Genomic DNA, 27,688 nt, shown 5'->3' with positions numbered 1-27,688 from the left:
TGCAAAGAGTTGGACATGACCAAGCAACTAACACACACATGCTCATAGAAAAGGGGAACAGGGTTTGACCTAGAATTCAGGAAATCTGACTAATGCTGGACTCTACTGAAATTTATTTTTCTTGTATATAAAGTTATTTTATTGTTTTATTAACTTGATGGCCTCTCAACCTTACCCAACAAAGTCCCCTTAATAGTAGAAGAGAATGAATGCCTACTTTGAAGGGCTGTGGCGGAGGAAAAAGCGGTTACCCTAAGGTTGCCTTTGAAAATATGCTTCTTAAAAAAAAAAAAAAAAACAGCCGACTAAGTTGATTTTGCATTCTTCCCCATAATTACATGTATTTGATCCAGTAGAAAATCAGGCCTAAATTATTTGTTAAATGAACTGATGACCTTTTCCAGATTATCAAATTGGTGTTCAAGGAAGAAATAATTTGACCATCCATCGTTTTTTCACAATCACATATACGTTCTTTTGCTAATCACACTCCTACAGACGTTCAGATGTAGGCATGGTAAAAGTACATTTATATAAGACAAATCATCACCAGTCACACAACCACTCTCAATTATGGACACAAACTACAAAGGAAGAGGTCCCTTAATCTCTCGGACAATACCACACAGTTATAAAATGCTATTACTATGCAGCTTCTAGTACAAATCACCTGACAGCCAGCAGCACAGAGAATTACACACAGGCAAAAACACAATCCTACACAGGTCACTGAGGGACTCCTAGTCCACCCGAAAATATCTCGCAATGTCTCACACATATTCACCTGCACCAAAGGGTCAGACACACAGGGACTCGTGTCAATCTGACGCTCAAGCTGATTCCCTGCCCTATCTGCCTCTCCCACTTTCTCCTGACCGGCCAAGACCCGCGAGACCACTCAATAGCGGCCGCAGTCTTTGCCCCGAAGGCTAGAGCCGAGCGCGTTCCACGCCTGCGCAACGAGCGCAGGCGGGCTCTCCCAGAAATCTCCGGGGCGCGGCAGTTGGAGCGAACTGGTTCTAGCAGCAGTGGGGTCCACGAGCCCCGCCGGGAGTTAGTGAACTAGGTCTCCTAGCGTCCTGGCCGGCCAGCCACAGCCTGCCCGGAGTTGGACTACATTTCCCAGAGCCACCGCGTCCCGAACGCGGCTTCATTTCCGTTTTTTCGCGCGATTTGGGGACGTCGCATGGGGAGAGGGCTGCGTCCCTGGAAGAGTTTGGCCTGGCTCCCGCAGGGCGGGCGAACCCGAAACCGGGCAGGGATTCCGGGCACCAGATCCTGGGCCCTGAACTGCACCCTCTGTCGAGGTATGTCTGGAACGCCAGGGCGGAAACGCTCCGAGGAAGCGTCACTGGAATTAATGTGTGTGGCCGTGTCTCCTGCTGGTGTGTGTGTGTGTGTGTGTGTGTGTGTGTGCGCGCGCGCGCGCGCGCACCCGCGACAGGCAACCTGGTATTGGTTACCGTATCGGCGAATGGGCGTGTACTACTGTGGTTTTGTGTGTAAGGGTTTGTGTGAGTGTGAGCTGTTTGTGACTCTGAGGATGTGGTAGTTCTGCTTTGACTGTGTTCCTGACCGCGTGCTTACCTGAGTGGAAATGTGCTTATGTGACAGTATAATTGTGTGTGGACCGTTTGTTCAAGACTGCGGTGTGCGACAGTGTTGTTGTGACAGGCTGTTTGGAAGTGCTTGTGTTACTTTGAGGTTGTGTGTGTGTTACTGGGGTTTGCCTGTGACTTTGAGGTGTTATGATAGTGTTTCTGTAACACGATGTTTGTGATTGCTTATTTCCTCGAACTGGTACTTGCTTTTGTTTTTTGACTATCTGATTGAATGACAGTGAAAAGAGTAAGTGCTGTTGTGAAAGGTTGTTTTGGGCTGTGTGTGTCCCCAGCAGGGTGCTTGTATGTGCTTGAGTGATGTGTATGTTCGGTGTAGGATTGGATTTTCAGACTAGATGGTCAGACAATGTAGCGTTAACTTGGTGATTGTGACTGGCTGTGAGACTGTGGAAGTGTGATTGTGTGTGACTCTGTAAGTCATTTGTATGTTTCATAGCCTGTGACCTTATGGAAGTTTAGCTGGGTACAGAGGTAAAATTGCTTCTTGGTATTTCTGGATTCATTCTGGGGCTGAGTCTGCCTGTGGATCAAGAATCCAATGTGGGTACCTCCCTGGTGATCCAGTAACTAAGACTTCTTGCTTCCCATCCAGGAGTCCTGGGTTTCATCCCTGGTTGGGGAATTAGATCCCACATGCTGCAACTAAAGATCCTTCATGCTGCAACTAAGACCTGGAACAGCCAAATAAATAAATATTAAAAAAAAAAAAAATCCCATGTGGTCCTCTGAGGATGACTTCTTTCTCTTTTCATCACAGTGATTCATTTCCCCTCTTTTCACACATTGGCTGTGGCGCTTCATTTTGCATATTTATCCTTAGTTTGCTGTGGGATTTAAGATGTAACTTCCCCACTGCTTGCTGATGCCCTCTCACCTTATAACCTTCAGGGTTTTGAATGCAGAAAAATGCCAGGAAGGAATAAGTCAGAAATTTGAACTCCTGATTCAAGAATATTAGTTATTTCTAAAGCACAGATCTGGTCTTGAGATGAGAATTTTAGAACTGATGGCACCTTCAAAACAGGTCACTGGGAAATGTAATGGAATTCCAGGAGTGGGAATACTTCCAGAGAGTGTGCTAGAAGAGTCAGTCAGAGACTTGGGAAACTGTACACTCCACTGTAGCACTCTTGTCTCCAACAGACACCTTTGAATTCAGAAACAGATTCTAGCCCAAGATGGCTGCGATCTTGGCCCATAAAGTGCAGAACTGTTCTAGTCTCCTTCAGATTTTCCTCTATATTAAGTGAGGGGTAGTAATGGGGTGGGGGTTCTAATTTAGAGTATACCCTCAGAAAGGCCCAGTATCTCATGGTTCTTTTTTTTTTCCCCTCTGAGAGTAGCACCCAGAGGAAGGAAGAATGACTGTTGTACAGTCAGAAGCAAGCTTCAAGGTGTGTATATGTTTCCTCTTTGTTTCATGAAATGATTTTGTTTTTTCAGGACGTAAGAATCTTTTCTTTTTGAAATGTCCCACCTAAGCCTTCTCAAATGATGGAGAGGCCAGGCAATTTTCTGTAGACTAGGAGCAAGGAATATATGTGCAGTTAATCGTAATGGATGCTTCCTGTTGCTGCTAAGTCACTTCAGTCGTGGCCGACTCTGTACGACCCCATAGCCGGCAGCCCACCAGGCTCTGCCGTCCCTGGGATTCTCCAGGCAAGAACATTGGACTGGGTTGCCATTTCCTTCTCCAAAGCATTAAAGTGAAAAGTGAAAGTGAAGTCACTCAGTTGTGTCCAACTCTCCGGGACCCCATGGACTGCAGCCTACTAGACTCCTCAGTCCATGGGATTTTCCAGGCAAGAGTACTGGAGTGGGGCGCCATTGCCCTCTCCGTGGATGCTTTCTAGAAGTGGTTAAATTGAGGAAGAAGGACCTTGAGATCCATAAATTTAAAAAGGAAGAGCTCTGTTGTGCTATTTCTGACATAGCAGCATTCTTTTTTAACTTTTGTTATTTTTCAGAGATACACAAAAGTGTAATGAACTATCATATGCCCACCTTAAAAGTTATCACTTGGTAATCTTATTTCAGTTATTCTGCCTTCAGTTCACAATCCCTCCTAATTTGCCTTTTTTCTTCTTTGTCGTATGGGTTATTTAACAACACTTTATTTAGTTTTCAAACATTTTAAGGATCTTCCAGATGTTTTTCTTCTACTGATTTCTAATTTCATTCCATTATGTTCAGAGAATATAGTTCATATGACTTGAATCGTTTTAAATTTATGAAAATTTATTTTATGACCCAGAACGTGTGGGCTCTCCTATAAATGTTTGGTGTGCACTGAAAAAACTGTATTCTGCCACTGTTGGGTGTAATGTTCTATTAATACTTGCTGAGACAGATGGATTGGTAGTGTTTAAATCTTCTATGTGCTATACTCTGTCGCTTCAGTTGTGTCCAACTCTTTGCAACCCAATGGACTAGAGCCTGTCAGGCTCCTCTGTCTGTGGGATTCTCCAGGCAAGAATACTGGAGTGGGTTGCCATGTCCTCCTCCAGGGGATCTTCCCAACCCAGGGATCAAACCCACATCTCCTGCATTGCAGGTAGATTCTTTACCCCTGAGCCACCAGGGAAGCCCCCTTAAATCTTCTATACTCTTATTGAGTGAGTTGGATTTACCTCTTTCTCTGTAATTTCTATCAGTTTATGCTTCATTTATTTGGAAGCTCTATTATTAGTTACATAAATATTTCAGACTGTATGTCCAGATGTTGAATTGACCCCTTTATCATTCTGAAATGGTTTCTTCTGGTAATATTCTTTGCTCTGAACATTTAATTTATCTGATATTTAATATAGCCACTTCAGCTTTTTTCATTAATGTTAGCATGGTATATCTTTTTCTATGTTATTATTGTTCAGGTACTAAGTTGTGTCTGAGTCTTTGCGACCCCATGGACTGTAGCATGCTAGGCCTCCCTGTCCTTCGCTATCTCCTGGAGTTTGCTCAGATTCATGTCTATTGAACTGGTTATGCTATCTAGCCATCTCGTCCTCTGCCGCCCTCTTCTCCTTTTGCCTTCAATCTTTCCCAGCATTAGGATCTTTTCCAGTGAGTTGGCTCTTGACATCAAGTGGCCAAAGTATTGGAACTTCAGCGTCAGTACTTCCAATGAATATTCATAGTTGATTTCCTTAGGATAGACTAGTTTGATCTACTTGCAGTCCAAGGGACTCTTAAGAGTCTTCTCCAGCACAGTTCCCCAAAGGCATCAATTCTTTGGCCTCAACTTTGTTTAAGGTCCAGTCTTTTTCTGTACTTTTAACCTATTTGTGTTCTGATAAAGTGCATTTCTTGTAGGCAGCAGTTAGTTGGATCTTGTGTTTTTATCCAGTTTAACAATAGCCATCTTTTAATTGGAGTGTTTTTCCTATTTGTATTTAGTGTGGTTATTGGTAGTTTGGGTCAACTCTGTCATCTTGCCATTTATATTTGTTCCATCTGTTCTTTCTTTTTCCATTTTTTTCTGCTTCCTTTTGGATTGAGAGGAAGAGTTTCAAAATAACAAGGTCAACATTTTCACTAATCTTATAAATACAGAAAACAGCCCAGACTTCATGTAGTTCAACAGGACATAACCCACTAAAGGATCTATAATCAAATTCTGTGTTTTTTAAGTCACCTATAATAACACCTTTCTTATAGGTAAACCATCAACTTGAGAGGCACAGGCTCCTTTGTTTCACCTTGCTTTCTACTTTTAGGGGTTATCTTCCCACCACTTTGATTTAATTTTGTTTTAAAATCACATAAAATATTTACATATTTCTAAAATCAAAACTGTAGAACAAGGTGAATTTAGAGAAGTCTAGCATCCGTTCCTGTCCCTTTTACCTTGTTTCTTCTCTCTGTAGATAACTCCCTGGACTTACCTTTATTCTACTTTTCTCTCAAGTGATATATATATAAGTGTATGTGTTTGTATGTATCTGAAGTAGTGAATAACATTTGGTTGTTTTCCTTTATATGATGTTAGCAGCCACTGATAATCTTTCCTTTAGAATCCATTATTTTTTCAGAAGTTACAGAATATTATCTAATTCTATCATTTCTTTTGCATTTATTAGCTGGGATACTTCTACAAAGGGAACCATCCTGTCATCAGTGTCTTAGTTACTCTGAAGTATAGCTTATGCAAAAAAAGTAGAATAGGGAATTCCCTGGTGGTCCAGTGGTTAGCACTTGGTGATCTCACTGCCCAAGCCCAGGGTTAGTCCCTGGTGGAAGAACTAAAATACGGCATAAGAAAAGCAGGATGAAAGCTTGATTTTACATCTCATTATTTTTCAGTATCTTTCAAAATTTATCCTATAGTTTTCCTTTAAATTACCATTAAGAACTTGTCGATGCCAATATGTTTGGTATGTTCCGTCTGTAGCAGTTATTCTTATTAAAACTTAAATTATCTTTTATTAGTGGGATCCTCTTTACTACTTCTGATTTGGCTCCTTTTGAATTCCTTATGATGGCTTTTGGAGTCTTTGGTAGATGCCAAACTTTCTGGTGTAACAAGATGTTCTCGGCCCATCTAATACATTTTCCTGTGTTAAGTATGAAATCAGCCACTTCTGTATGGAGCTGTGGTTCCTTTTAGTGGTAAACTGTTTTAATAAGCCACAGTTAGGATAATAGTTTTCATTGCTTCTGGTTGTTATTGCTTGTAGGTTTTTATAGAGCTGGTTACATATGTATTTTTTAAAAGGAGAAAAATAGATCCTGAGTTTATACTGATATTTCCAATGAATTTAAAGGTTATAGTTTTTCTTAATTTTTACATTTGTATCTCTTTTTGTACTCTAGAAATCTTTATTCTTAATAACATTAAGCTAATCACATATTTGCTTCATTCTCATTAATATATGTGTACCTGATATAATTATTTCAGAATGTGAATGTTTTAGTAATAACAATGCCAATATCATTAATAACAGTATAGCTGCTGAAAAACAGTTTATAGTTATTTCATCTGTAGGTTATATTGCACTTGGAATCGAATGTCAAATGTATACATTTTAAAGTTCCTTGAAATAAACACTTCCTTTCTGTGTTTAGCATGCTAGTATTATGAACAGATAAGTTTGTTTCAATTAGCTTTTGGTTCTTAGGGATTTTTTTTTCCAGTTTGATTTCATTTTGTCTTATATGAAACACAGTTCCAAAGTCAAATGGAGTCTGTTTGATATTACCTTACAATTTTTCGTGTGTCTGTGTTAATGAGAGATATTGAATTATAATTTTTTTTCTTGTAATATTTTTGTCAGGTTTGGTATTATGGGTTTTTTGCCTAAAAATATAAAAAAGAATGTTTACTCTTTTTCCTACTTTCTGAAAAAGTTTATGAAAGAATAGTACTATATCAGCCTTAAATGTTGGTAAAATTTACTGGTGGTCATCTGGGTCCTCTCTGTGGACAGGGAGTTTTGTTTTACTGAAAATTCAATTTCTGTAATATATGTGGGGCAGTTTATTTTTTGTTTCTTCTTGTGTGACTTTTAATAATTTGTCTTTTAAGGTATTTGTCCATATTATTCATATTGTCAAGTTTATTGGCATAGAGGTGCATTATCCTTTTAATGCCTGTGAAGTCTGTAGTGTATTCTCCATATTGGTAATTTCTTTTTCTCCATAGACTTGCTAGAAGCTTATCAATTGTATTAATCTTTTGAAAGAAAACATTTTTTACTTTGTTGATTCCCTATTAATCCATTTTGGATTTTAATGGATCCATTTTAAATCCATTGTGGATTTTGTGTTTATTTCTTTATTTCTTTTCCTCTTACTTTGAGCTTCATTTGTTCTTTGGCCAGCTCCTGAACATGGGAACCTAAATCACTGATGGTATACCTCCCTTTTTACCTATCATTTAAAGCTATAAATTTTCCTTTAAATACTGGTTTTGCTACAGCCCACAAAATTTGGTAAGTTGCAGCTTATGGAATCTTAATTCCCTAATCTGAGATTGAACCCATGCCCCCTGTAAGAGAACCGTGGAGTCCTAACCACCGGACTTCCAGGGAAGTTCCAATAAGTTGTGTTTTCATAGTCATTCAGTTCAGTCTATTTTCTAATTTCCTGTGGTTTCTTCTATGGGTTATTTAAAAGTGTGTTTAGTTTGCAAATATTTGGAGTTTCTACTAGAACTCTTATTGTTGCTTCTGATTTAATTGTGTGTGAACCAAGACCAGAAAATATACTCTGAATGACTCAAAACTTAAAATATTTTTAGTACTTTGGTTGTGGTTATCCTAAGGGAGTTGCAGTCCAGGACTCAGGCCCCCTCGCCAGTCATGCTCTTACACACACCTGCCTGTCTAACCCAAGTGCCTCCATTATAATCTCTCTCTCTTTTTAAAGAATACATTTACATTATTTATTTGGTTGTTGCTGTGCACAGGTTTTCTCTAGTTGCAGAGAGCTTTAGTTGTGGCGCTGTGCTTAGTTGCTCTGTGGCATGTGGGAACCTTCCCAGACCAGGGATTGAACCTTTGTCCCGTGCATGGGCAGGCAATTTTTATCCACTGTACCACCAGGGAAGTCCTTCAGTACCTCTTTATCAGGCACCTCTGCCAAGAGTTCCGTATCATGGATATGGAGGCAGACCTTGATACTTTTTCTCCACTGTGATTTGGTACTCAATACAACAGTAGGGGAGTCAGCACTTTCTCTTGGTTAGCCTCTTGCTTATACTAGCTGATTAATAAGTGATTAAAGATTAAAGGCTTGACTGGTACTGTATTCTGGCTGTTGTCTTCCTCAGCTTTTCTAACAACTGGCAGCTCAGCTCGCTCTAGCACATCTCAGCTTTTGACAGTTGAGTGTGATGTTCTTGACAGTTGGGTATGATAGCAATTGTATCACAGTGCCTGATAGTTTTAAATAAATCTTCTATATTGTTACTAATTTTTAAAAATCTTTGTTGTATCAGTTACTGAGAGATGTTAAAATTTCCAAATCTGATTGTAGATTTGTCTATTTCTTCTTTTAGTTCTGTCAAGTTTGCTTTCAGTATTTGATATTTTTTTGTTAAGTCTCTACACATTTAGGATGGCTATGTTTTCTTGATAAATTTATCATTTATTTCCAGTATTACTGTTTGTCTTGAAATCTATTTTGCCTTATATTAATATGAGTACACAGCTTTCTTATGCTTAGCGTTTGTATGATATATATTTCTCCATTTAACTTTTAACCTATCTGTGTCTTTGTATTTAAAGTGTGTTTCTTATAGATAGCATATAGTTGGAATTTGCTTTTTGTCTTGTTTTGATATTGTCCTTTTATTGAAATAATTGGATTATTTACCTTTAAGGTAAGCAAAATTTAGTTTAAACCTGCCAGGAATGGGAGCATCCACATATGTCTTTTAAGAAAAACTTGGCACTTTTTGGAGTTTAATTAGTTCACTTAAATTTGTGTCTTTAGCTCTGTGATGAATTTTTAATTGTGATTTTCATTTCACCAGAATTCTCTTTTATTGTTATGATGGGCACAGTTACCTATTGCAGCTGGAAGAAGTGGAGTTTCTAATTATTTGTTGAGCACCTGTATCAGTGATTCTCCATAGAGGCAGTGACTTTTCTGCAGGGATGTTTTAGAAATATAACTGGGTGCTTGTCAGTGTTAAGATAACTGGACTGAGGGTGAAGGCTTCTGGCTTTTGAAAGACTGGAGCAAACCATGAATCTACATCATAGGTTTGACAGCTTTTCTGTATGGGGCTAGACAGTACATATTTTAGGCTTTGTGGGCCATACGGTTTCTTGCAGCTCTCAACTCTGCCATTATAGTGTGGAAGTCACCAAAGACAGTATATAAATGAATGAGTATAGAGTATAGATGTGTTTCAGTAAAGCTTTATTTTAAGAAATAGTTGGTGGGCATTAGTTTGCCCAACTTCTGATCTAGATGTCCTGCAGTGCACAGCAAAAAAAATTTGTTCAGTGACCTGCAAAATGAGGACCACAGCTGGGGGCGGGGTGGAATGTGTTTATTATTATTTGGGTCTAGAACCTCTCACATACTTTTCAAATTGTTCAACATTTCTCTTTTACTATTAATTGCATAGTTTTACTATTAGCTAAATCTTCCAGGAATGCTATCATAGTTTGATTGATAAAAGATTGTACTTTGTTTTATTCAGAAATTTACTGAGTTTTAAAAAACCATTTTTAAAAGTTACAGCACTGGTGGCAACACTGCTTGTGATGTTTGACTTGCCAATTATCACATACTTGTAGAAGTCTCTATTTGTAGTTAATGTATTTCCTTGATTCTACAGACCCAGACCCAGACACACACACACACACATGGCCTTTATTTTAAAATGTCAACTATAAATAAACGATGTCAACAACATGTTTTCTGTGGTTGTAAGCATAAGTATTTAACTGTTTGTGCCTTCTGTGTTGTTGTGTATGATCATTAACATATTAAAATGTAACAGGTGGGCATTATCTCTATTTTTGGTACGGGTGAGTGAAGTCGCTCACTTGTGTCCGAGTCTTTGCGACCCCATGGACTGTAACCTACCAGGCTCCTCTGTCCATGGGATTTTCCAAGCAAGAGTACTAGAGTGGGTTGCCATTTCCTATACTGTATATAAATGTGTCTTATTGCCTACAAATTTCATTTTAGAAACAGAGAAGTTGTAAATATTTTCTTTTGTATATTGAGAGAGCATTGAGTTTGGCCAGGGTAAGAGCCATCACCTACCTGTATCTCCCCTGCTTAGTGTGTATTTTGTGGATAGTAGAAAGAGACAGGAAGAGGAAAACAACAAAGATAACTCTGACTTATCCATATGGAGCTTTGTACAAAGCATGGGCTCATGGTTTTGTTTTTTCCTCCCCAGCACTACCTTTTCCAGACTGTGCTTCTCTAAAATAGGAATCTAGAAGATGATCAACCATGTCTCGCAGCTGTAAAAACCATGGCTCAGGTAAACCAGTACCCTCTTTAAATAATCACTTTTTTACAGAGTATGTGCATGTTTGCATTGCTTATTCTGAAAAGTTCCTTCCTGACTCACCCCACTCAGGAATATGCTTTCCTGCTTGTTCCATTGTTATAAGTGATAGTATTTTCCCTAAGTATGCCTTTCCAATCTAGTTTATACTCACATACTTAAGCAAAAATCCAATGAGCATCTTTGACTGGGAGCACTGATATAACAAAGGCAGAGACACAGATGTTTACACACCACACAGGAGAAAACTTTGAAATACTTAGACCTAAGTTTCCTGGTTAGACAAGGTAGGATTTGCTCTTGACTAGGCTTAGTGTCTGTACTTAGCAAGACCTCATGCTTTGTGAGCTTTTAAGATTAGCAGCATGATTAGGGATTGAATACAGAGGGATCAGGGATCTACTGGGAATCCATGATTGACCAGTACCAATAACATGGATCATTTTGAGATTCAGCATGTTGGGCTAATCTTGAATGTGTAAGTTCAGATTATCTGTACCACCTTTCTGTTGCTTAGAATAAGGAAAAAGGTGAGTTTTTAAAGTGATGAATACTAACAAGAAAGATCATTATTCATATGATGATGCTGTTAAGACTTATAAACTCCCAGAAGTAAGAAATGCTTACGAGGTTTTTATATAACCTAAAGTGTTTAATGATGCACACTTACTAAGTCAGATATATTCTTTATATGGAGCTATTGTACAGCCTATTTTAAATATTTATTAAATTGTTGGTAATAGGCAAATGCTTATGATGTAATATTCTGATATTAATATAATGAACCTGAGGTTTCAGTAAATTATCTCATTTTATACAAATCTTATGGAGATTTTATAAGATTTTACAGAAAAATTTACCAAATGTTTTTCCTTCTTACGTGGAGAAGAAAGAGAAACTTGCATTTATTGAGCATGTATGGTATATAAGATACATGTTGAACAGGGTACTTTGTGTGTTATTTTTTTTAATTGGGATGTTGCATTTACTTTATGAATTTCCAGATTTATGTGTATAATGAGATATTCTATATGCAGCAACATAGATAGATACTCTATCTAAAGCAACAAGCATAAAAAGAAACTTGAGAAGCACCAATTTGTTTAGTGTCTCATCCATGTAAAAGACTGCCCAGCCAAATTGCTCTGTTCCCTTCTTTGTAGAGAGCTCTCTGTCATCTCCCCTTCCATTAAAAAAAGTGTTTTCTTTATTTTCACAACTACTATTATGTTTCTGTTTCAGAGATCAGTGATGTTCAGGGATGTTGCCATTGACTTCTCTCAGGAAGAGTGGGATTGCCTGGACTCAGCTCAAAGGGGTTTGTATAGAGATGTGATGTTGGAGAACTACAGTAACTTGGTGTCACTAGGTAAGAACATCTACCCTAGTATTTCAGGATCTATCTTTGGAATGGCTGCTTTCGTTTCCATTATTTCAAGGTTGTTTTTAAGTAATTAACTGCATTTTGTATTATTCTCAAAGGAATAGTTTTAAATTGCTAGAAGTAGATTGGATAGTTTCATTCAGTTCAGTTTAGTCACTCAGTCGTGTCCAACACTTTGTGACCCCATGGACTGTAGCACATCAGGCCTCCCTGTCCATCACCAACTCTTGGAGTTTACTCAAACTCATGTCCATCATATCGGTGATGCCATCCAACCATCTCATCCTCTGTTGTCCCCTTCTCCTCCTGCCTTCAATCTTTACCAGCATCAGGGTCTTTTCAAATGAGTCAGCTCTTCGCATCAGGTGGCCAAAGTGTTGGAATTTCAGCTTCAGCATCAGTCTTTCCAATGAATATTCAGGACTGATTTCCTTTAGGATGGACTGGTTGGACCTCCTTGCAGTCCAAGGACTCTCAAGAGTCTTCACCACCACCGCAGTTCAAAAGCATCCATTCTTCGGCCCTCAGCTTTCTTTCTTGTCCAACTCTCACATCCATACATGACCACTGGAAAAACCATAGCCTTGACTAGACGGACCTTTGTTGGAAAGTAATGTTTCTTCTTTTTAATATGCTGTTTAGGTTGGTCATAACTTTTCTTCCAAGGAGCATGCGTCTTTTAATTTCATGGCTGCAGTCACCATCTGCAGTGGTTTTGGAGCCCCAAAAAATAAAGTCAGCCACTGTTTCCACTATTCCCCCATGGGACCGGATGCCATGATCTTAGTTTTCTGAATGTTGAGCGTTAAGCCAACTTTTTCACTCTCCTCTTTCACATTCATCAAGAGGCTCTTTAGTTCTTCTTTGCTTTCTACCATAAGGGTGGTGTTACCTGCATATCTGAGGTTATTGATATTTCTCCCGGCAATCTTGATTCCAGCTTGTGCTTCAACTAGCCCAGCATTTCTCGTGATGTACTCTGCATATAAGTTAAATAAGCAGGATGACAATATACAGCTTTGATGTACTCCTTTCCCGATTTGGAACCAGTCTGTTCTTCCATGTCCAGTTCTAACTGTTGCTTCCTGACCTGCATACAAGTTTCTCAAGAGGCAGGTCAGGTGGTCTGGGATTCCCATCTCAGAATTTTCCACAGTTTGTGGTAATCCACACAGTCAAAGGCTTTGGCATTGTCAATAACACAGAAATAGATATTTTTCTGGAACCCTCTTGCTTTTTTGATGATCCAATGGATGTTGGCAATTTGATCTCTGGTTCCTCTGCCTTTTCTAAATCCAGCTTGAACATCTGGAAGTTCATGGTTCACATATTGTTGAAGCCTGGCTTGGAGAATTTTGAGCATTACTTTACTAGCGTGTGAGATGAGTGTAATTGTGTGGTAGTTTGATCATTCTTTGGCATTGCCTTTCTTTGGGACTGGAATGAAAACTGACCTTTTCCAGTCCTGGGCCACTGCTCAGTTTTTCAAATTTGCTGACATATTGAGTGCAGCACTTTCACAGCATCATCTTTTAGGATTTGAAATACCTCAACTGGAATTCCATCACCTCTACTAGCTTTGTTTATAGTGATACTTCCTAAGGCCCACTTGACTTCACATTCCAGGATGTTTGGCTCTAGGTGATCACACCATCATGATTATCTGGGTCATGAAGATCTTTTCTGTATAGTCCTGTGTATTCTTGCCACCTCTTCTTAATATCTTCTGCTTCTGTTAGGTCCATACCATTTCTGTCCTTTTTTTTTTTTTTTTCATTTCTGTCCTTTATTGAGCCCATCTTTGCATGAAATGTTCCCTTGGTATCTCTAATTTTCTTGAAGAGATCTCTAGTCTTTCCCATTCTATTGTTTCCCTCTATTTCTTTGCATTGATCGCTGAGGAAGACTTTCTTATCTCTCCCTTCTGTTCTTTGGAACTCTGCATTCAAATGAATATATGTTTCCTTTTCTCCTTTGCTTTTCACTTCTCTTTTCACGGCTATCTGTAAGGCCTCCTCAGACAGCCATTTTGCTTTTTTGCATTTCTTTTTCTTGGGGGTGGTCTAGATCCCTGTCTCCTGTACGGTGTTGTGAACCTCCATCCATAGTTTCATTGGGCACATTTATCTCCTCTATCCTTTAAATACAATTGCTTATCTTCCTTCTGTCTTCCTTGATGATTAGGGGAGAGAAATGAATTCTGGGACACTTGCAGTATTGCCAGAAAAAAGCAAGCTATGATTCCTTGTTACAATTTAGATCTTTCAAAGCAACTATTTTTTAATATATTTTTTAATAACTTTTTTAAATAGGTGCAGAAATGTATGGTTTTTCTGACAACAGAAGAGCTTATAATTAATATAGTGAGACGGAGGATCAATGCATTTTACTAATTATTCAAGTGAACACAGTCCATTACAAAAAAATTATCTTATTTGTGTTCTGTAGTTGAATATCATATTTTAAGAACTGCGTATTTTACAAAGAATGAATATGCTAGAACTGCCTTTTATTGGAAATTAGCCCAGGAAGAACCTGTGATTGTCAAAGAAAGTTGATTTTTTTCCTATAGCAAAATAAGGAACAGAGCCTATATCAATGAGAACTTTATTTTATTTTCAATGAGAACTTTAATAAGTGATTTTCCTACCTAAATAATGACTTTCGTCCTTGGACTGTTCAAGTCACTAGCATATAATTGTCTCTTGCCTCTTCCCTCCCCTTCCCCCGCCCCATAACAACCCTTTTATATAAATGTGAGGGTCAGTTACTTTCCAGACTTTTTTGTACTTAGATTTATTGTCTCCATTTTAAAAAATATGTTCGTTTATTCAAAATTTATTTATTTATTGGGAAGACTATTCTCTGCCAATGACTGTAGTAGGCACTGGAGAAATAATGATCTAAACAAGGATCCTATTCTGCTGAAATTTACATTCTTGTGGGAGAAATACAAGAAAATAAGGAAACAAAAATATGTGTGTATATGTATGTGTACATATATTTATTTAATAAATATAGCAATTGCAGGTAGCAATAAAGAGTATGAATAATGGTAAAGTAGAATAGGCAAATAACTAAATGGCAAATGGAGGGGTGCATTATTTTAGGTAGATTTTGGAAAAATCTCTCTAAGAAAGTAGTATTTGAAGAAAGACTTTACCTAAATAAGGGCGTGAGTCAGGGGGAACAGTATTCCAGGTAGATGGAGTATTAATAGTAACTGTAAAGGGCTTGGGGTGGGCATTAACTTTGTAGGAAGAATAGGAAAACATTTTATCTAAAGAAAAGTGAATGACAGAGTAATAAGAAATATAGTTAAAGAATAGAAAAAAAGAGTTGACATTTTATTCTCTAAGGTGATGCCCTCTGATTCCTGGCCGAAGCAAATGCATATTGTCTCTGAAGCAAAGTAAGAGGGCTTTAAAATTCTCACAAATTAAGATCAACAAAAGATGAGCTCACAAATATCATCAAACTCACAAGGAAACAGGTCACAGGTGAGTGATAGATAATCTAAGGAAACAACAGATTCTGTGGCAAATGATTTCACATATTGGAATTTTTAAATGTAAGTACAAACTAGTGGTGAAATATTTGAAGAAATAAACTGAATCACAAAAATGACAAGCAATAAAAGGTTTTTATAAAGGAACAGATTTGGAGGAAAACTCTAAAGGTTCTGTTTAGTTCTTTTAAAAAATATTAATAATCATTCTAAGATTGATAATTTGACTGCATGGAAATTATTCTCTTTATAAAAAGACATAAAAGATAAGCCTTGAATTTGGTGAAGATACTTGCAATGCATATTCAGAAGAATTAAATTAGTATGTGGAATATAAAAATCTTCTATAGATGGTTAAGAAAAAGGTAAAAGCATTTATAAACAGTTCAAGGAAAAGGGAATGCATATAGCCAATAATCATGAAAAACTTTAACCTCATTAGCAGTCTGAAAATGCAAATTAAAACCAGTGAGATAATTGTTTCACACACACTAGATTGGCAAAAATTAAGAAGTATGACAGTGTCAAGTGTTTACAACTATTTAAGGCAGAAGTATTATATACCTCATTATTCACAATAGCAAAAAAATGGAAGTGACCCAAATGTCTGTCAGCTGAATGGATGAATAAAACTGATATACCCTTATAATGGAATATTAGTCAGCAATTAAAAAAGAATGAAGTTGTGATACATACAACATGGATGAACCTTGAAAACATGCTAAATGTAAGAAGCCAGATACAAAGACTATTTATATGATTCCAGTTACATGAAATGTCCACAATAGACAAATCCATAGAGAAAGAAAGTGTACTAGTCGTTGCCCAGCACTGGGGTGGGGGCTGGGAGGTGAGGGTGGATAGAAAAATGAAAATGGGGAAGTTGAAAATGGCTGCTAATCAATATGGGGTTTCTTGTTGAAGTGACAAAAATGTTATAAAATTTGATTGTGATGATTGTTGCACACACAACTCTGTGAATATAGTAAAAACTGTTGAGTTGCATGTATGCTAAATGAATGAACTGTAGGTATATGAATTATACATGAGCAGATCTGTTTCTTTTAAGAGTTCTATACCTTACTGATGTTGGTATCAACTGGCATAACCACTTTGGAAAAATATATAGAAATTATTTCCAAACTTATATACACTTTGGAAATAGCAGGGGTCCTCTTAAAATTTCAGGTCCCAAGCCACACCCCAGACCAATTAAATCAATGAGTACAGGACACTGATATTATTTTTTGAAGGTTCCTTAGGTTGTTCAAATAAATGTTCTGACATGTTTGGTAACTACTGTAATATGATATTATCTGAGAATTTATTTTTTATATTTAAATGTTATTGTCAATATGAATATGTTTGGATTTATTTCTCTCCTGTTTTAATGCTTTTGGTTTACTCTTTTTTTTTTTTTTGAGTGTGTGGCATGCAAGATCTTAGTTTCCCAGCAGGGATTAAACCTGTGCCTTCTACAGTGAGAGCACAGAGTCTTAACCACTGGACCACCAGGGAATTCCCTTGGCTTACTCTCTTGATCTTCTTTGATTCCTTTTAAAATCTTTCCTTAATTGGGATGGGTAGAGTTATTTTTTTAAGTCCATTTCTTCCCTTCTTTAGTTTAGAAGACATATACCATTTATATGCTCTTACTGGTTATCTTTAATTTTTTATCACATGCATTTTATTCATTTTAATGCAGATGCAGTTTTGTAGTTTTCAGTAATTGTAATATTTGAAAAATTATACATTTTAATGGAAGGTTAAATATTTTACTAGATATTAATTGTTTTAATTAATAATAAAACATAGTTATTCTTTCCACATATAATATTTGGTTTGCATACTGCTTTGCAGAGGTCTTGTAATAAACTATATGCCTCACTCTCATACATAGGATTTCAGGGCCAAACAAGCTAAAAATCACACATATAAAGGATTGTTCAGTTCAGTTCAGTTGCTCAGTCGTGTCTGACTCTGCAATCGCACGAACCTCAGCACACCTGGCCTCCCTGTCTATCACCAACTCCTGGAGTTTACCAAAACTCACGTCCATCGACTCGGTGATGCCATCCAACCATCTCATCCTCTGTCGTCCCCTTCTCCTTCTGCCCTCAATCTTTCCCAGCATTAAGGTCTTTTCAAATGAGTCAGCTCTTCGCATGGCCAAAATATTGGAGTTTCAGCTTCAACATCAGTCCTTCCAATGAACACCCAGGACTGATTTCCTTTAGGATGGACTGGTTGGATCTCCTTGCTGTCCAAGGACTCTCAAGAGTCTTTTCCACCACCACAGTTCAAAAGCATCCATTCTTCGGCCCTCAGCTTTCTTTCTTGTCCAACTCTCACATCCATACATGACTACTGGAAAAACCATAGCCTTGACTAGATGGACCTTTGTTGATAAAGTAATGTCTCTGCTTTTTAATATGCTGTCTGCTGTTGCTGCTGCTGCTGCGTTGCTTCAGTCATGTCCGACTCTGTGCAACCCCATGGACTGCAGCCTACCAGACTCCTCCGTCCATGGGATTTTCCAGGCAAGAGTACTGGAGTGGGTCGCCAGTGCCTTCTTTGAATATGCTGTCTAGGTTGGTCATAACTTTTTTCCAAGGACCATGCATCTTTTAATTTCATGGCTGCAATCACCATCTGCAGTGATTTTGGAGCCCCCAAAAATAAAGTCAGCCACTGTTTCCACTGTTCCCCCATCTATTTGCCATGAAGTGATGGGACCGGATGCCATGATCTTAGTTTTCTGAATGTTGAGCTTTAAGCCAACTTTTTCACTCTCCTGTTTCACATTCATCAAGAGGCTCTTTAGTTCTTCTTCACTTTCTGCCATAAGGGTGGTGTCATCTGCATATTTGAGGTTATTGATATTTCTCCCGGCAATCTTGATTCCAGCTTGTTTCATCCAGCCCGGCATTTCTTGTGATATACACTGCATATAAGTTAAATAAGCAGGGTGACCATTTACAGCCTTGACATACTCCTTTTCCTATTTGGAACCAGTCTGTTCTTCCATGTCCAGTTCTAACTATTGCTTCCTGACCTGCATACAGGTTTCTCAAGAGACAGTTCAGGTGGTCTGGTAGTCCCATCTCTCAGAATTTTCCACAGTTTATTGTGATCCACACAGTCAAAGGCTTTGGCATAGTCAATAACGCAGAAATAGATGTTTTTCTGGAACTCTTGCTTTTTCGATGATCCAACAAATGTTGGCGATTTGATCTCTGGTTCCTCTGCCTTTTCTAAAACCAGCTTGAATATCTGGAAGTTCACGGTTCACGTATTGTTGAAGACTGGCTTGGAGAATTTTAAGCATTACTTTACTAGCGTGTGAGATTAGTGCAATTGTGCAGTAGTTTGAGCATTCTTTGGCATTACCTTTCTTTGGGATTGGAGTGAAAATCGACCTTTTCCAGTCCTGGGCCACTGCTCATTTTCCCAAATTTGCTGACATATTGAGTGCAGCACTTACACAGCATCATCTTTTAAGACCTGAAATAGCTCAACTGGAATTCCATCACCTCCACTAGCTTTGTTCATAGTGATACTTCCTAAGGCCCACTTGACTTCACATTCCAGGATGTCTGGCTCTAGGTGAGTGGTCACACCATCGTGATTATCTGGGTCATGAAGATATTTTTCGTACAGTCCTTCTGTGTATTCTTGCCACCTCTTCTTAATATCTTCTGCTTCTGTTAGGTCCATACCATTTCTGTCCTTTATTGAGCCCATCTTTGCATGAAATGTTCCCTTGGTATCTCTAATTTTCTTGAAGAGTTCTCTAGTCTTTCCTAATCTATTGTTTTTCTCTATTTGTTTGCATTGATTGCTGAGGAAGGCTTTCTTATCTCTCCTTTCTATTCTTTGGAACTCTGCATTCAAATGAGTATATCTTTCCTTTTCTCCTTTGCTTTTCGCTTCCCTTCTTTTCACAGCTATTTGTAAGGCCTCCTCAGACAACCGTTTTGCTTTTTTGCATTTCTTTTTCTTGGGGATGGTCTTGATCCCTGTCTCCCGTACAATGTCATGAACTTCTATCCATAGTTCATCAGGCAGTCTGTCTATCAGATCTAGTCCCTTAAATCTATTTCTCACTTCCACTGTATAATCATAAGGGATTTGATTTAGGTCATACCTGAATGGTCTAGTGGTTTTCCCCACTTTCTTCACTTTAAGTCTGAATTTGGCGATAAGGAGTTGATGATCTGAGCCACAGTCAGCTCCCAGTCTTGTTTCTGCTCACTGTATAGAGCTTCTCCATCTTTGGCTGCAAAGAATTTAATCAGTCTGATTTCGGTGTTTACCATCTGGTGATGTCCATGTGTAGAGTCTTCTCTTGTGTTGTTGGAAGAGGGTGTTTGCTATCTACCTTGAAATAAATTGATGGCTGCTGTGGCAAAGAGTAGAAATTTATAAAAAGATGTGAAATTGACATGTCTATGTCAAATACACATTTCATTTTCACAAAATTCTTATCAGGATTGTACCAGCAGTGTGTGACTGTACTCTTTTTCTACACTTTGATGAACACTGGATAATCATGACATAAAAATATGTGTCAATTTGTAGATAAAAAATTGAATCACATATACTTATGATTACATGAGTTTAAATATTTTGGGAGTATTTCTATTTTGGTCATTGAATCATTACCATTATTGTTTGTGTCACTTAACAAATACAAACTTAAGAAAGGTAACAATATCTCCCTTCTCCCAGGACAATATAAAGAATGTTAGAATACTTTCATTTTGATTAATCTTTCGTATCTGATATGTTATTGTTGACTAATATTTTAGTTGTTTCCTTTAACCCCCCACAGTGGGCATTAATTTTGTTTTATTGTGGTAGTATTTGGTTGTAGATTTATTCACATGATTATCCTTTTATTTGCACATTGTTCCTCTTCCATCATACCTTCCTACTGGGATTTTTTTTTTATTATGAAATACATTAGGCAAGACCAATTATTAGTAAATACTCTTCATTTATAGTTTTGCTTCACCTTTATTTTTACCTGATGATTTAAGTGGGTAAAGAATTCTGTACTGACAAATTATTTTTTTCTCAGCACTCTGAAGATATTATTCCACTGTCTTCTGGCTTCTGTTGTTGCTCTTGAGAAGTCTGCCATCTGTCTCATTGTTGTTCCTTTTGTAAGTAATCTGTATTTTCTCTCTAAGATATTTTCTTAAGATCTTAATATAATTGATTATATTGTTTTCTTTCTTTATTTCTAGAACTTTGTTATTTTCCCTCTCCTTTAGATCTTACTTGTCATTTCTTCTATATATTCTCTTCCTCTCGTTTTGATTTTATATTTCCATATATTTCAAGCATTTATATTACATGTATCATTTAATAATTACAGTTCCTGTGAAACCAGTCTAATTCTTCAGTTTCTTGCAAGCATGGGGGCTCTTGTGTAATGATGAATTATCCATAGCATTTTTTCATTTCATAGAGAGTCTAAGGCAAGATAAAAATGTTCCTTGTCATTTTCCTTTGAGGTCAGATGGATCTTTTTCCTTTCCTTTCTCTGTAGGCCTTGGACAGTTCTGATTTTGTGAAGAGAATCAGTGCCAATCCTTGACCTTTTTGTCTCTTGGGTTTTTTCCATACCGTTAAGAGACAGGCAAGTGAAGTCAGCAAATGTCCCAAGGGTAGCTGTGACTTCAAAGCATGCTAACCTCTGGCTTCTGATGATCTCTTCATTTTGCCCCCTTTGGATCTCCTTTACTTTTTTTTAACTGTGGCATACTTGTAAAAGGATGTTTGTCATATATTACCTAGCATTTCTTGGTGTTTTGGTGAAATCTGACCACTGTTCATATACTTGCAGTATTGATTGTGTCCTTCTACCTTTGAACATACTATATCTACTTTTCTTTATGTCCTCTGTAAAGTTTCATTGCCTTTTTAAAAGATCTTGCACATTTCTTGGTAAGTAATTTCCCTAGTACTTCATAAATTTTGTTCATATTATAAATAGGAATATTTTGTTCTGTGAAAAAATTCATAGATATAAATACACATACATAGAGTGAAATATTCATCTCTATAAATGGATAATAGCCTTACAAAAATATCTAATAGTTTTTCAGTGGATCATTTTGGATTTCTAGGTTGATAATTTGCTCTCCACATATAATGTATGATCCTTTTCTATATGTACCATTAAAAGAAAACTAATCAGTAGAAGGAGCTGAGTATTTGAGTATATCACATTTTGAAAACAGTTATTTTTGTTTTTCAAACTAATTGGGGGTGCTTCTAATGTTTAATTTTAAAATTTTCTATTAAATATGTTTATATAGGTTTCTGGTAAATACCCTTAATTAGGTTAAGGAAAAGCCATTTGGTCTTAGAGTTTCTAATACAGTCTTAAAATACATTTTCTGATGTTGAACTATTTCTGCGTTTATAGGATAAACCTTATTTGATAATGATGTAATGATGTATTAGACTACACAGCTAGATTCTCTGTTGCTAATATTTTACTTTTGAAAATTTACCTGTGTTTGTTTGTGATATTGGATTGGTTTTCCTGAGCTTTCTTTGCCCAGTTTTGTTACCTGAGTTCATTTAATTTTGTAAAATGACTTGGGTGGATTTCTCTATTTTTATACGTTCAAAAACAGTTATATGTAATCTTGCCAGTAAAACTATCAGTCATCAGTATCTACTGCCTTTTAGGAGCATAGACATTGAACTCAAATTTTAAATTCTAATGTGGTTATTGATGTATATTCAGATTTTCTATCTTCATGGGTCATTTTAAAAATTATTTTCATCCATTTCATTACTTTTATAATTTACTATTGAGTTATATATAGTTTTTTTGTCATAAGCACTTTTGAATTCCTTTGGACTTGGGGGAGTTAAGGTCTTTTCTTTTCCAGTGTTTTGGATTTGTGCCCAATCTGATTTTTTTCCTACATGTCAAAGTTTTGTATCATGTATTGGTGTTTGCAAATAATTAACTTGTTGTTTTGCTAGCCATTTCTATTCTTTCTGCATTCTAGTTTACTTGTTTATTGATTTTTAGATAACTAATTGTTTTATTTCTCTCCTTGAGTTGAACCTTAATTTTCTTGTTTTTAATTATTTCTTGTTTTCTAATAAATGGATTTAAGGCTGTAAGTTTTCTGTGGTACATTAGCTGAATCTCATGGGATTTCACACAAGGTTGCTCTTGGTATTTAGTTTTAAATTGTGAGTTTTAGTTTTCTTTCATTTTCCTTTTATGATAATCATATGGAAGTATCTTAGTTACATTATATATTTTTTGCATGCTTTTGTAATTTCTAATTTTATTGTAATGTGTTAACATGTCATCGGTTTTACCCATCTACCCATCTTATGTTCCAGTCTACTCTGTCTTTATTTCTTGTCTGTTTATATTAGGTCCTAAAAGGGGGAAAGATACTGTTTCCTTCTACTTACACAACACTTTTGATCCTAGATGTGTGAATTTTCCCATACCAAGCAATTCTCTAGTTCTTGGTGGACACCAACTGGGTATTCTACAGTTAACTCAGTTCTGACACTAACTCTGCAGAGTAGTACAGACACCACAAGTTAAGGGCTCAGTCCAATAAGATTGACCACCACTTCAGATGACAATTCCAAGTTCCAAGTTGTCACAGGCACTTCTGACTGACTGGCTATAAATCAGGGTTTCTCAGTGGCTATAAATCTCAGGTTCAATAATTTGCTAGAATGATTCACAGATCTTAGAAAAACATTGACACTTAGCAGTTTATTATAAAGGATACAACTCAGGAGCAGCTAAATGAAAGAAATGCTTAGTTTTTACTGTTTATGTTGGAATCAGCCTATCAATAATCAATACTGTGGCCAGACCAGCCCTTGTAGTTCTTACGGTGATTGCAAGTAAGTATGTATCAGCAGTATGTATCAGGAAAACTTTGAGAAAATAAAAGTTTATTTACTTACAGGACCTGGAAATTACATAGCACATCTGAGGTCACACAGCGAGGTTGTTAGGGAAGAGAGAATACAGGAGAGAAAAAGAGAGCCAGCCAGTACACAGGCATGTGTGTGAGCCTGGGGTTCTGCTTTAACTGGGGTTGAGGATTTCACAGGCCCATTCATTAGTGAATTTAAAAGGTGGAATTGGGAGTCTAAAGCATGGGAAGATAAAAAAACAAGTGGCCCAGATGGTCAGTTATTGAAATCAACTAAGGTCTCTAAAACAAAGGAGCTTACTGTGGGGATGCAGCCTGACTCAGCCTGCCTCTTTACCTAGTTGTGTGGCTGGCAGCATGTTTATTGGTCCAGACATGCTTGAAATGAATGCCTTGACAATCAAAGTTTAACTCATACTCTTGCATTACAGGAAAAAAAAAACAAAACACCAACTGTAAGGCTTATACCTTAGGAAGGTATGGAGAAGAGTTGCAGAGCTTCCATACCCTCTCCAGGTATATCACTCTTTTAGCACTTCAGTGTATTCACTGAGTCAGAAGCTCTCTGAATCCCTTCTGTTAGGGTTTTTCATGAAGGCTTCATTAAATAGGCATGATTGATGAACTCATTGGCCATTTGTAATTAATTCAACTTCCAGGGGATCTTCCTGACCCACATCTCCTGCATTGGCAGGTGAGTTCTTTACCACTGAGTCAGCAGGGAAGCCCCAGCAACACATTACTGTGGCATGAAATCAGTTTAGTGGTTTTTGATTCTGTGTGAGAGAAGGTGGAGTGGAGAGGAAAAAGATGACTAAAATAGTGTAGTGTAGAATAGAATAGAAAACAGAATAGGTATTGTTTTATAAAACTAAATATATATCAGGTTCTGATGTGAAAGGTAAGTAGTACACCATATTTGAAAAACACTGAGGTTACTTCCCATGGATATTATTTCCATATATATATTTTCATATACAGTCTTTGCTACTATGGAAGTTCTTTTGAAATGACAACAGAAATTTTTGTCTTACCTTTCAGACTTGCCCTCAAGGGGGGCAAACAAGCTGTTATCTCCAAAAGAAGACATTTATGAAATAGAATTATCCCAATGGGAAATGAGTGCCAGACTTGAAAACTGTGATCTTGAGAACTCCAGTTCCAGAGATTATTTGGAAGTCAAAGGCACATTGGAAAAGCAACAAGAAAATCAGGAGGAATATTTCAGTCAAGGAATGATCATATATGACAAAATGTCTATTTTCAACCATCATGCTTATTTATCTCAACATTCCCGGTGTCATTCTACTGAGAAACCCTATAAATGTAAGGAATGTGGGAAGGCCTTTAGACGAGCCTCACACCTAACTCAACATCAGAGTATTCATACTGGTGAAAAACCCTATGAATGTAAGCAGTGTGGGAAGGCTTTTAGTCGTGATTCACAGCTCAGTCTTCATCAGAGACTTCATACTGGTGAGAAACCCTATGCATGCAAGGAATGTGGGAAGGCCTTTACTCAGAGCTCCCAACTTATTTTACATCATAGGATTCATACTGGTGAAAAACCATATAAATGTGAAGAATGTGGGAAAGCCTTTATTCGAAGCTCGCAACTCACCCGACATCAAAAAGTCCATACTGGGGAGAAACCTTATGAATGTAAAGAATGTGGGAAGGCCTTTACTCAGAACTCACAACTTACTCTGCACCAGAGACTTCATACTGGTGAGAAACTCTATGAATGTAAAGAATGTAGGAAGGTCTTTACACAACTCTCACAACTTATTCTTCATAAGAGAATTCATACTGGTGAAAAACCCTATGAATGTAAGGAATGTGGCAAAGCTTTTATTTGTGGCTCACAGCTTTCTCAACATCAGAAAATACATAATGGGGAAAAGCCATATGAATGTCAGGAGTGTGGAAAGGCCTTTATTCGTGGCTCATTGCTTATGCAACATCAGAGGATTCATACTGGTGAAAAACCCTATAAATGTGAAGAATGTGGGAAGGCCTTTATCCGTGGCTCACAACTTACTCAACACCAGAGAATTCATACCAATGAGAAGCCGTATGAATGTAAGGAATGTGGAAAGACCTTTAGTCATGGCTCACAACTTACTCAACATCAGAGAATTCATACTGGTGAGAAACCCTATCAGTGTAAGGAATGTGGAAAGGCCTTTAATCGTGGCTCCCTCCTTACCCGACATCAAAGGATTCACACTGGTGAAAAACCCTATGAGTGTAAGGAATGTGGAAAGACCTTTAGTCGTGGCTCAGAACTTACTCAGCATGAGAGAATTCACACTGGTGAGAAACCCTATGAGTGTAAGGAATGTGGGAAGTCTTTTATTCGTGGCTCACAGCTTACTCAACATCAGAGAATTCATACTGGTGAGAAGCCCTATGAATGTAAAGAATGTAGAATGGCCTTTACGCAGAGTTCACATCTTTCTCAGCATCAGAGACTTCATACTGGTGAGAAACCCTATGTATGTAATGAATGTGGGAAGGCCTTTGCTCGTGGCTTACTACTTATACAGCACCAGAGAATTCATACAGGGGAGAAACCATATCAATGCAAGGAATGTGGGAAGGCCTTCATTCGTGGTTCACAACTTACTCAACATCAGCGAATTCACACTGGAGAAAAACCCTATGGATGCAAGGAATGTGGGAAGGCCTTTAGTCACGGTTCTCAACTTACTCTACATCAGAGAATCCATACCGGTGAGAAACCCTATGAATGCAAAGAGTGTAGAAAAGCTTTTACTCAGAGCTCACATCTTTCTCGACATCAGAGAGTTCATACTGGTGAGAAACCATATCAGTGTCGGGAATGTGGGAAGGCCTTTACTCGTGGTTCACAACTAACTCAACATCAAAGAATTCATATCAGTGAGAAATCTTTTGAATATAAGGAATGTGGGATAGACTTCAGTCATGGCTCACAAGTTTATATATGAATTACCTGATGCTTGTAATTAATATAGAGAGCCTTCTCTGGTCATTAATTCATTGTCATCAAGAATTCTTAAAATGTGAACATGTAAACACATTTGCTTCATAAAATTCAGAATCAGTGAATTTGTATGGGGGAAAGATAATGCTAATGTAATCCATGTAGAAAAACCTGTCATGACTGGAAACCTATTCAACTTTAACAAATTATAATAGACAATAATTCTCTTCATGTAAATATAGGAAGACTTTTAGCCATAGACATATGTCTTTTTCAAAATTATCTTGACTCTTTCAGTTGCTTTTCTTTGTGATGTTTAACATGATAATTAACTGCTGCTTTGGTTTACTCAGTTATCAGATAGACCTAAGAAGAATACCTTCCTTATAAGATTCCCAGAAGTATTATATAAGTTATTAAATGTAAGGTTCTTAGACCAGTGCCTTCAACATAGCATCTTACAAATATTAGCTATCATTATATTACTCGTGTTATTTTAGATAATTTGCACGAGAAGACATTTATTAGTATAATGAATATTGAGAAATCTTTCATTAGCACTGAACCTTGATTATTTGAGAGGAGGGCACTGTATGCTGTAATGAATACAAGAATGCTTTCATTTACATCTTGTCCCATATGCTATAAGAGGAAATTCATAATGTAAAAAAGAACTCTGTAGATTTAATCAGTGAATCGTTGAAGAGGTTTGAATTGTAACAAAGTCCAAAAGCTCATATTTTCTGCCATCTCTGACCAGTAAGTAAGAGTGTTACTTAGAAAGGAAAAAAAAAAAAAGATAGCCAAAATAAATCTTTCTACTAAGAAATTTTTAAAAATTTGAATGCACAACTTTTGAGTTAAACTAAAAAAACTGATATTATAGGCTACTTTGCAATGAAAAATGATGTGAGTCTGTATCAGAGACCATTTCCCTACCCAAATTCATTCTTTTTTCTTCAGTAATAGAATTCTTGGCTGAAAAACTTTCTCAGCGTCCCTTGCAGATCTATAAGCTGGAAGAAGTGTTTGTATGAATAGGACACTTAAGAAATAATTTCCTCTTTTGCACTTTTTTGTTTCACTGCCTACAATGTGGATATTTAAATCTGCAGCTCTGACAATTCTGTAGGAACTTTGAGAATGGTATCTGAGTATTAAGGATGATGGAGCAGGATTACATACAGAACATGTCTGCACTTATGTTGATTTTATGGAACAGCCATACCATTTTGGGTCTGCCTGCCTTCTGTATTTCTTTATATAAAATTAAACTTGTTTGTTGA

The 27,688-nt window shown here is 37.2% G+C and overlaps 1 protein-coding gene and 1 long non-coding RNA gene across 2 annotated transcripts; both read left to right on the top strand.

Moving 5' to 3' along the window:
• Positions 1-1,003: 1,003 nt before the first annotated feature.
• On the top strand, positions 1,004-27,688 carry LOC122687044 (zinc finger protein 420-like). Its single transcript, XM_043892468.1, is given in 6 exon segments — positions 1,004-1,307; positions 2,966-3,016; positions 10,486-10,572; positions 11,842-11,968; positions 24,476-25,995; positions 25,997-27,688. Coding segments are annotated over 4 exon segments (1,974 nt in total). The 5' UTR covers positions 1,004-1,307; positions 2,966-3,016; positions 10,486-10,563; the 3' UTR covers positions 26,315-27,688.
• LOC122688446 lies at positions 15,347-24,459 on the top strand. Its single transcript, XR_006339460.1, has 3 exons — positions 15,347-15,483; positions 20,575-20,659; positions 21,049-24,459. It is a non-coding gene; the product is annotated as an uncharacterized LOC122688446 (long non-coding RNA).

Source organism: Cervus elaphus, chromosome 4, assembly GCF_910594005.1.
Source record: "Cervus elaphus chromosome 4, mCerEla1.1, whole genome shotgun sequence".
NCBI classification, from domain to species: Eukaryota; Metazoa; Chordata; class Mammalia; order Artiodactyla; family Cervidae; genus Cervus; species Cervus elaphus.
This window is presented reverse-complemented; position numbering and strand designations above follow the sequence as displayed.